The sequence below is a fragment of the Nannospalax galili genome, unplaced genomic scaffold (genome assembly GCF_000622305.1).
Source record: "Nannospalax galili isolate Female #2095 unplaced genomic scaffold, S.galili_v1.0 scaffold886, whole genome shotgun sequence".
NCBI classification, from domain to species: Eukaryota; Metazoa; Chordata; class Mammalia; order Rodentia; family Spalacidae; genus Nannospalax; species Nannospalax galili.
Window position 1 is genome coordinate 1,283,154 of NW_008355971.1, and position 11,043 is coordinate 1,294,196.

At 48.1% G+C, this 11,043-nt stretch overlaps 1 protein-coding gene across 1 annotated transcript in view; it reads left to right on the forward strand.

Moving 5' to 3' along the window:
- Positions 1–382: 382 nt before the first annotated feature.
- The window catches only part of Spint2 (serine peptidase inhibitor, Kunitz type 2), a 31,705-nt gene continuing 21,044 nt past the window's right edge, over positions 383–11,043 (forward strand). The window contains exon 1 of the mRNA XM_008853900.3: positions 383–930. Within this exon, the coding sequence (XP_008852122.1) occupies positions 825–930 (106 nt within the window). The 5' untranslated portion in view covers positions 383–824. The remainder of the gene's footprint in view (positions 931–11,043) is intronic.

Here is an 11,043-nt window from a genome sequence, read left to right on the forward strand (position 1 = left end):
GCTACAGGAGACCCTGTCTCAAAAAGACAAAAAAAAAAAAGAAAGAAAAAAAAATAAAACCCTTTCTCCCAAAGGAGGGCTAAAGCAAGGCAGGCAAAAAGCCACAGGTTTTCAAGAAGCGTGTGTCTCTAAATGACAGAATGTATTAATCCTAGTGGGGGTGCTATGGGAGAGGGCCAATGGGGAAGGGAATATAAAGATATTCTGTATGAAATACACAGAACTTCAATAATTTTTTTTTTAAAAAAAGCCCGTGTCTCCCAGCCCTAGCGGCAGAACAAGCGCGATGGCGCAGGGGCATAGTGGCCCGGCAGAAGGGTAGGAACACTCCGCAGGCCCCGCCCCCCAGGTCCGGTAGGGGCGGGGCTAACACAAGTCACGCTTCCTCCCCGGGCCAGGGGCGGGTCCAGGTGCGCGAAGGGCGGGGAGCAGCCGCTCAGGTGCCGATCCTCTGCGCCTGCGCCGCGCACGCTCCGCCCCCGCCAGGTGAGCCCCGCCCCCTGCCTGGCCTCCACCTTGTAGCTGCTTCAAGGCGTCCGCCATTGGCTGTGACGACCCCCGGACGCTTTGGGGTGTGGTGTACCTGAGTCGGGGGCGAGTGGCAGAGTGTGCCGGGGCGTGTTGGGACTGACTGACTACGTCGCGCGCGAGCGCGGGAGCCAGTGTCCACACGCCGAAGGTCCGAGAAGCGGGCTTCCGGGGACCGCCACACCTGAGCGCACGGGCTTCCAGTGCGCGTGCGCGGCTGGGGCCTTCACGCACCTGACCGCGACACTAAGACGGCCGGCGGCTCGAGGCCTGGCGCGCTTGGTGGGCAGCAGGTCATGGCGGAGCTGTGTGGGCCGCGGCGGGGCCGGGCGCTCCTTGCCCTGCTGGCTTCGCTGCTTCTCTCCGGGGCCCAGGCGGCCGACGGAGACGTAGGCATCCACGGTGAGGGACGGACGGGAGCTCCCCGGGGAGGAGGGGTGGAGGAGGGCGATGGAGGGGGCCAGGATAAAGTGGGGTCGGTGCGAGGTGGAACCGGGGGCGCCTTGGGGGTGGTCAGAGCGTGGGGGTTGGGGAGCCAGACCTGCGAGTGGCGCCCTGAGAGATTTGGGGACCTATTGGCGTGAACAGCTGGTGGGGAGAGGCAAAGGTTGGCCAGGTTTCCTTCTGGGAGGAAGGAGGTGAGGGGTATTGATCCAAGAAGGCGTGGGGCTGGCCCATCCTGTAGCAGGAAGTGGGTGAAGAGCCCAGCTGAGTCTCTTCCCTAGCAGGGGAAATTCCGTAGCCCAAGAAAGCCTGGGGATGCATTTAGGACACCTGTGGGTTCAGAGACGGAGTCCCTAGGACACTTGATTGGATGTGCACCAGTCTGCCCAGTGAGGTCCAAAGGAAGCAAGTGGCAGAAGGGAGATTCCTTACCGAGGTGCCCGGACTGGAGCACCTGGTATGAGAGTGTGATACTGGCTTTGAGCAGCTGGACTTGGCTTCTTCAAGAGTTGTTACAACCTCAGCTGCTTCAGACAAGCACCAGCGGGTTTTGAAAAGGGATGAGTTGAAAGAATTCATTGATTCAGCAAACTCATTGACTCCTGCGGGCCCTGGTGATAGTAGTTGACTCAGACAAGCCAGATTCCTGCGTTCACAGAGCTTAGATTCCAGTGGGAGAGACTATGTACGTTTAAATACAGCCCACTTGCCAAAGATGAAATGACTAAGGAGTAACAGCCATGAAGTATTGGAATAGGGTGATGGAAGATGGGGGATACTTACCTCAGGTGAGGGGAGGGTACGTCTGAGCCCAGACATGCTGCGAGAAGACCTTGGGGTCATGGAGAACAAAAGCCTTGGACCAGAGTAAGCTTGATTTTGATCAAGGAAAAGACAGCCCACATGGCCTAGGGCCTTACTGACCAACATGGAGTGAAAGAGAAAGCAGGAAGTGAGGTAGCTGGGTCATCCCTTGTGGTAGCTTCTGAAAGTTGGTTAGTTCCCCTGTGTTTAAAGCAGAAAAATAGAAATGAGTCTTTGGGAATACTAATGGCAAGTGGGGAGAGGCACTCAGCTTTAGAGGATCCCGAGTCAAGAACACAGCTGTGAACCAGGATCTAGCAGCCCTTCCCGACTTTGAGATGAAGGAGTTATCCGATTGTACCTACAGGTACATGGCTCATGACTACATCTAGTCTGAACTTGTGTCTTCTAAGCCTGGAAACAGCCTGATGTGACTTCACAAGGCCTTGTGGAAAGTCATACCATAGTAATTGATGAGTCCCTGTCTGATCATGTAGGCCTTTTTCTGTTCATAGTGGGTGCTGCAACTGGCTGGACCTACTGATCTTTTAGAAGTACTATTGTCTGGCTGGGTGAACTGCTGCCCTCACTTATCTCAAATGCTGTTTGTTTGAAAGCTTCAACAGCTTGATCTGAGGCAGTTTTGATACCTATTTTTTCCCTCCCTTGCCTGTTTGGTTTTCTCAGCAAGCAATGTCATGTGCTCAGGTGAGGTGTTTGTCCTGGCACAGGGAGGTGAGGAGGGAATGAGTGTAAGAGTGAGTCTAATGGCTGCTCATAGAATTCAGTCTGCATGGGTGGCTTGAGGGACAGTGGAAAGGTGGTAAGACCAGCAGATTGCTAGAGACAAGCTTCTGGAAGGAATGTTCTAGAAAAGTAGGATGCAGTGGATGATGAGTATAGGTGAAACAGGTTTTGAAGAGGTCTAGGTGTTACTCTGAGAGTGAGGGTTATGGGGAGGACAAGGTCATTGGTGGAAGATAGGCGGTCAGAGAACAGACTCATTTGTCTCTGTATGGAAATCCCAGAAAGTGATGATAAACATAGCTTGAGAGGCAGCGAACCCAGGTAAGGGTTATGAAGAGGAGAGGAAGACCTGGGTCAGCAGTTGACTCACAAGATGGGCAGTTAACCTTCAGTTAACCTTCTACTCTGAACAAAGATCTGCAGCTGAGGGTTCAGGGAGGGTAGAGGGAGAATGGTCTGGAAGCAGGGACCCGGGTTCTGGTTAGAAAAAGGTGACGAGGTTCAGAAAAGAGATTGAAGAAATGAGATTTTTCTGGAGATAGGCCATAGGCACCAGAGGGCACAGGAGTTGGATAGAGATGGGGACCAAGCAGGCTGTATGAGTGTGATCAGTGTCATGTGGTCCGGCAATGCCAGTGTTGATGAGGCTCTGAGTAGCTGAGGGCAGGAGGAATGGTGTGGCAGGGTCACTGGGCACTTAGAGCATGAAGTCCATAAGCCTTACATGCTGGCAGCAGGGAAAGCTGATCCTGCACCTGCTGTTTCCAGCATTCAGGGACAGTTCCAAACTGCCCTGGAAACTGGCCTTTCCCAGAAGGCCCTATACAATTTGAGATGACTGTGATTTCCAGAGTTGGGAATATTTTTTTTTTTGGTCTTTTTGAGACAGGGTCTCCCTGTAGTCCCAGCTGTCCTGGAACTCACTATGTAGACCAGGCTGTCCTCGAACTCACAAAGATCCACCTGCCTCTGCCTCCCAAGTGCTGGGACTACAGGCGTGCGCCACCACACCTGGCTTTTTTTTTTTTTTTTTTGGTCTTTTTGAGACAGTCTCCCTGTAGCCCCAGTTGGCCTGGAAATTGCTCTCTAGACCAGGCTGGCCTTGAATTCACAGAGATCCACCTGCCTCTGCTCTTCTAGTGCTGGGATTAAATGCATGTGCCCCATGTCTGGTAGAGTTGGGAATTTTTTATGTAAAAAAATTAATTTGAGTCAGGTGTGGTGGTGCACACCTTTAATCCCAGCACTTGGGAGGCAGAGGCAGGCTTGGGAGGCAGAGGCAGGCTTGAGAGGCAGAGGCAAGCAGATCTCTGAGTTCAAGGCCAGCCTGGTCTACATAGTTCCAGGATAGCTGGGGCTACAGGGAGACCCTGTCTCAAAAAGACCAAAAGAAAAAAAAAAATTAATTTGGGGTTTTGCCTAAAAGTATGAAGATTTGATGGAACCTGAGCCTCTCTAGACAGGACATACCCTACTTCTCCAGTCTATAATTATATCTGTTTCAGTTGCCTGCTGACCCTCTGTATCTGTTCGCCTCCATTTAGTAAGAGGAAGTAGAGATTACCTGTCTTCTCTTATATGGAATGGTACAGTATGTGTGTGTTGGGGGGGCAGTTATTGCCTCAAGAAAAGAAAATCCATTTTACCAAATGCTTTACTTCCCTAGGTGATAAAGCCTGGTATTTATTAATTTTATTTATTTGTATTTTTTTATGTATACAAGTGTTTTGTCAACTTGTATGTAAGTGCACCTGTGTCATGCAATGCTTGCGGAGGGAGGCCAGATCCTCTGGAACTGGAGTTACAGGTGGTTGTGGGTGTGGGTGCTGGAACTGAACCTGGGTCCTCTGTAAGAGCAGCCAGTGCTCTTACCACTGGGCAATCTCTCAACATCTAAATCCTAGTATTTAGAGGGCCTTGATTATTACTTTTTTTTTTTTTTTTTTCCCAGGGCTGGGGTTTGAGCTTGTGATCCCACACATGCTAGGGAAGCACCTTACGCTGAGCTATACCCCCAATCTTTTTACTTCTTAAATTTATTTTATTTTATTTTTTAAAAGGGTCTTATGTAGCCCAAACTGGCTTCAGACTTGACATGTAGCCAAGAATGACCTTAAACTCCTGATCCTCCTGCCTCCAACTCCCAGCGACTGGGGTTGTAGACCTGTAGCATCACTCCTTATCACTTTTATTTTGAGGCAGACTGTAAACTCCTTCTGCAGCCCAGGCGGACCTTGCACTTGGGATCTTTTACTTCAACCTCCTGAATAGCTTGTGCCACTGCCTTGGCTGAAATAGTACAGTTTTGATCATTATAAGATCAGGTAGCATATTCAAGTTAGAAATTCCTTTAAGAGCAGGCAGTTTAGTTCCTGCTGCCATTAACTTTTAGCTATGCCTTGGGCATCAGAGCTGTTAATGGTTACTCGATTTAGCTTCTTTGTTGATAGTTCTTGGGAATTTCCATTGGATCTGAGCCCAACTAGGCTCGTGCCAGAGTCTCCGCTGACTTTCAAGCAAGCTTTAGTTTCCATTAGCCTCCTGAGTTAATGACAGCTTCCCCAACACCTACACTGCAAAGCAGACTTTGCCGCCACCAGCCTAGTGCACCATGAGTCCCTACTCTGCTCTTCTAGCTGATCCTGCTGGTCAGTCATAGCAGGTGAGAGCTGAAGTGCACCTGGAAGCAGCCAGATGTGTCTTCCTCCTGTGTGGGTAAGGCTGGCTGAAATGCTTATTTAATAATTTAGCCAACAAATGCTCATTAAGTACCTACTAAGTGTTAGGCAACAGTTTAGACCTTCAAAAGAGAACACTGAACAACGCAGATCTGTCCATCTGGCTGTTACTTTGTGGTGAGGGGAAGACAAGATTGTGCAGTAAACCAGCACCAAGGAACAGATGACTGGCTGTCGTGACACATGTCTTTAATCTCAGCACCCAGGAGGCAAAAGCAAGTGGATCTCTTTGAATTCAGACCAGCCTGGTCTACATATAAGTTCCAGGCCAGTCAGGACTATATAATGAAACCCCATCTCAAGAAACAAATCAAGGAACAGGTGAATATGCCTGGTGATAGGTGTGGTGATGAGTACAGTAAGGGTTGGTGTACTTGAGGCACCCAAGTGTAACAGCCTCTGATGGGAAGATGAGGGCCCTGATCTTTAGGTCCATTTAGGGAGTGAGCCTCCCCATCAGGAACATTCCTTTGCTCTGCCCCACATTTTTGAACTCAGCTTGGATGGAGGAAGTAAACTTGGATCACTCTGCCACCCTCCTTTTATCTGGGCTGTGATCACAGAGTCATTTACACACTCAGGCTTGTCTTGGGTAGCTGGCCAGGCAGCCAGGCCTCTGCCTCCCTAAGGCCAACAGGGGAGACCAAATAAGGGATGAATAGCCTGTGAGTCATGTAAGAGGCGAAGGAGGGCCTGCAAGGACTTTATTAATTCCTGGAGGCCTTGGCCCACTGGGTATGACTTAGGAACAATTCACAGGTTATCCAGAACATTGGAGCATGAATTATGGATTGTATGGTCCTGGTCATAAATACCATTTCATGAGTCGTTTCTGACAAGATTGATTTTTGAGACAGGCTCTCACTATATGGACCAGGCTGACCTTGAGCTTGTGGTGAGGGAATTTAAGTTACAGGAAGTGATTGCCATTTCCCAGTATTTTGGGGGGCGGGGGGTGAGATAAAATCTTGCTACGTAGCCTGGACTGGCCTTTGACTCATGATTCTCCTGCCTCAGGAGCCCCTACATTTCAATGAATTTACAGCTGTGGGTTCTGTACAAGACTTGGGAATGGAGATGACTCTGCAGGCATGAGGACCTGACTATAGGTCTCTAGCACCCATGTACAGAGCCAGGCATTGTGAAGTGGCCTGCAGTCCTAATGCTGGTGAAATAAGCCAGACTAGGTGAACCCAAGAGCTTGAGGTTCAGTGAGAGACCCTCTCTCAAAAAACGAGGTGGAGGGCAGTTAAGGAACACACCTCTGGCTCTCACACATGAGCTTGCATACAGATGAACACATACATGCATATACCATGGGGGGGAGTGGCTTATTTCCTTGCAAGTTATTCCAATAGGCTATTCAGATCTAGCTATGAACAAAGGTTAGGGTAGAATTTATAGTCCTGTTTTAGTGATGAATATGAGTGGTGCTTGGCATTGGGCTGATAGTTTATGAAATGGAAGCTCTTACATCTAAATATTTTATATCTACAACCTCAATTTTATGACCCTTGTCATTTAAGTTGGACTTGTCATTATAAATGTTCTTTCCTCATAAATATCTAAGGATTTATTTTAAAGTTTCTGAATTACTCCTAATAACACCTTCTTGGCACCCAAAGCTAGGGAAGAGGGTAGTTGGTAGCTTTCTGCCCTGGAATTAGAAGCCCTGAGCTATGTCAGCTCTCTAGCTAACCAAAGTGGGTAGACTTACAGATCACTGTAGAATAAGGCTAGGACCTGGGTATAATGTCACACAACTTTAATCAGCACTTGGGAGGCAGAGGCAAGTGGATCTCTATGAGATCCAGGCCAGCCTGCTCTACATAGTGAGTTCCAGGTCAGTTGGGGCTCCAGGGAGACCCTGTCTCAGAAAAACAAAGTTTGAATATAAAATATATATCAACTGTAGAATTTCTCTTGGAAAGATTAACGCAACACCATTGAAATCTACCCGATGACTTTATAGACATACACACTACAACAAGGATCCAAGTGCAACCAATTATGACTAGTAATAATCAGATACATACAGATTAGAGATGCATGCGCCAACATGTCAGTGTTAGTAGCAAAAACAATGAGTCTGTCTGCAAGGAACAATATATTCTAAAATGAAATGGAGTGTTGGGAAACCCCGCTGTTAGGGTTGTAGTTCTCCATGTCCGGATAGCCCTAAGGGGCTCGGTGCCAAATGGAAGGACTCCCCTTTTCAGCAGGGGGCCTCCTGCTCTCTTCCTGGCTTACCTGGAAAGTGCCACCAAGCACGGATGCCTCACCTTATTTGGAACATGACCTTTGGCATAGTTACCTGGAGTAAAAACTTAACGCAACACATAGCCAGGCATGGTAGAGGCAGGAGGATCAGGAGTTCAAGGCCATCCTCTGCTACATGGAGTTGCATGTCAGTCTGGCATACATGAGTCAAAAACAAAGCAGAGCATAGCTCTAATACCTTCTTATTCAGTACTTCTTCTTTCATGACAAACTAAGTCTCATTCCTGAGCCAGGTGTCCTGGTGTATGATTAAATCCCAGCCCTTAGGAGACTGAGGTAGAAGGACCTGGGGTTTAAGGCCATTCTCTGCTGCAAGAGACCCTGTCTCAAAAAACCATACACACAAAATATTCTCTCCTCCTTTAGGGAAAAGACATCAGATGTCCTAATGTTAACCAAAGTATAGGTTTTCTTGTTTCTCCTGTCTTTCTGCCTCTGAGCTCTATCTAAAAGGGTCATGGACCTTTGACTGTTGGTGAAGACGAGGGACCAGGTAAGGAGGCTTTGGTAGTGGGCACATAGCAGGAAGGCCAAAGGGAGAGGTGATGCTTCTCTTGGTTCTCTCCTGTTTGGCCAAAGTGAAGTGTCTTGTCTGTCTGTCTCCTTCCTGCACTGTGTGTGCTTAGATCAGTGAAGCCTGCTACCCTTCCCCTTCGTCCTTCTAGTGTCACTATCCTTGTTGGAGGCTTTTTTTTTTTTTTGCTAAATATCTATAGTCCTCCTACCTTGGTTTCTGGGATTACCAACGGGCACTAGGACAACTGATTTAAGTCAGATATAAGCATTTATACCTCCTTTATTCTTCATGGCACTGAAGATAATTGGTACCATGTTAGAAAAACCTCCCATTTGCTTTGCTTTTAACAAATGACAGGCAAGCCAGCAGAATGCATCTTTATGGGCTCCATGGGGAAGAATCCAGCTGACTCTCCCTACTTTGCTTTTTGTAGGGGAATTGAAGTTACTGAGAACAAGAGCCATTTCTCAGATGGTGCTGTCAAGATAGCCTCAAGATTAATGGTGTGGGGCTGATGATGATGTAGCTCAATTCCTGGAGTGCTTGCCCAGCATGCTCGAAGCCCTGCATCCCATCTATTGGCACCTGTAGAACAGAAGTGGTCCCAGCACTCTAGGTGGTTGGGGGTAGGAGGAAGCATAGATTGTCTTTGCCACGAGGTCAGTAGGTTTGAAGCCAGTCTGGGTTCCGTGAGACCTAGTCTCAAAACAAGATGAAGAAGAAAAGATTTAAGGTGTGTTCCACAGCAGGAAGCTGAGGTTTGAAGGAAGGTCACAGGCCAATGCCAAGAAATACACTCATACTCACTAGATCCAGAACAGGTATAAATCAGACAGGCTTTTGACGCCTACTTAGACCTAGTTACAGTTCACAATGTCCTCAATAACCCAAGTGACAACAGTGGTTTTGTGTCAGAGCTCTGCCTTATCCTCAGAGCCTCTGATTTTTTTTTTGTGTGTGTGGGGGTGTTCAGACAGGATCTCCTTGTAGCCCCAGCTTAGGCCTGGAACTCTCTCTGTAGACCACGCTGGCCTTGATCTCAATAGAGATCCACCTACCTGTGCATCCTGGATGCTGGGTTTAAAGGTGTGCGCCACCACAAACAGCATGTGATTTGGTTTTTGAGTCGGGGTTTCACTGTTGCCCATGCTGCCTTCACGCTTGTGTGATTGAGCAACTTACCTGCCTTAGCCTCCCCAGTTGCTGGGGCTCCAGGCTTCTGCCACTGCTTCTGGCTGATGTTTCAGTCAGTCTGAAATCAGAATGTGGGGTTATTACAGAATATGAGGCTTCTTGGCAAGGAACTGAGGCAGGAGAATCAACGTTTTAAGGCCTTGGACTGCAGGGTAACTTGAGAATAGCTACAGAGTTTGGACAACTTCCTGACCTTTTTCTCAAAATAAAGACTATAAAAAGGGCTGGGGCTATAGCTTAGTGGGAGAGCCCTTACCTAGAATAGATAAGACCCTAGGTTGAGGCCCAGTATTGCTTTTGCAAAAGTTGTATTTTTTATTTTATTTTATTTTATTGGTCTTTTTGAGACAGGGTCTCTCCGTAGCCCTAGCTGACCTAGAACTCGCTGTGTAGATCAGGCTGGACTTGAACTCACAGAGATCTGCCTGCCTCTGCCTCCCAGGTGCTGGGATTAAAGGTGTGTGCCATCACACCCGGGTGTATTAATAAATTTTTTTTTTTGTCTTTTTGAGACAGGGTCTCCCTGTAATCTCAGCTGTTCTGGAACTCACTATGTAGACCAGGCTGGCCTTGAACTCACAGAAATCTGCCTGCCTCTGCCTCCCGAGTGCTGGGATTAAAGGTGTGCACCACCATGCCCGGCCCAATATATTATTAAATTTTAAAAGTGGTTTTTTGGAGACAGGGTCTCCCTATAGCCCCAGCTGGTCTGGAACTCGCTATGTAGACCATGCTTGTCTTGGACTCACAGAGATCCACCTGTCTCTGCCCCCCGAGTGCTGGGCTTAAAGACGTGTGCCACCGTACCCAGCAAAATTACATTTCAATTTGTGTGTGGGTGGCACTTGTGACCAAATACCAGAGGACAGCCTGCAAGAGTCAGCACTTTCCACCTTGTGGGTCTCAGGGATTGAACGCAAGTTGTCAAGGTTGGTGGTAAGCCCTGAGCCACTTCTCTTACCCCCGTTTGTTTGTTTTGCTGCCTATATTACTATATTTCCCCATATTATGGATGGGGAAATCAATACAAGGAGGTCTGGGAAACTACCAGATAGCCAGCAAGTCAGGGGCAGCCAGGAGACATGCATTCCCAGGCCCTTTGCTGGAACAGCATTCAGGCTCTGGGTTCTTTCCCATCTGTTGTACACTTCTAAGTGCTTCTCAACCTGTCACTCCCTTTGGTCATCTCCTTTGTACTCATGTGGCTTATAAGAAGCCCTTTGAATTTGGAGTGTGATTATAACACTTGTGCAGTTTTTTTCTATCCAAGTTAAGTCTTGGGGCTCTTAATTGCAGACCCATGGAAGGCAAGAACCCCCTCCCCACTCAGTGGGCCTGGCGTATCCTGGATGCTAACAATTTATTCCACTCTTCCTGTACCTCAGGATAATTATTAAGAACATCTGTAGCTGGATGTGGTGGTTCAGATGTGTAATCGCAGCACTCTGGAGGCTGCCTTAAGGCAGGAGTATATTGAGTTTGAAAACAGCCAGGGAGAGAATGTCTCAACAAACCAAAAAAAGAAAACATTTAAGAAAAATTTATTATTATTTTATGTGTATGCGTGTATTGCCTGCATGTAGGTAAGTGCACCTGTGTCATGCAATGCCTGTGGAGGACGGAGAGGCTATCGGATCCCCTGGAACTGGAGTTACATGACATTTGTTAGCCGCCATGTGGGTGCTGGGAACTGAATCCAGGTCCTCTGCAAGAACATCTAGTGCTCTTAACCACTGAGCCATCTGTCCAGCCCCTATTTTTTTTTCTTGGAGACGAGTCCTCACACTGTAA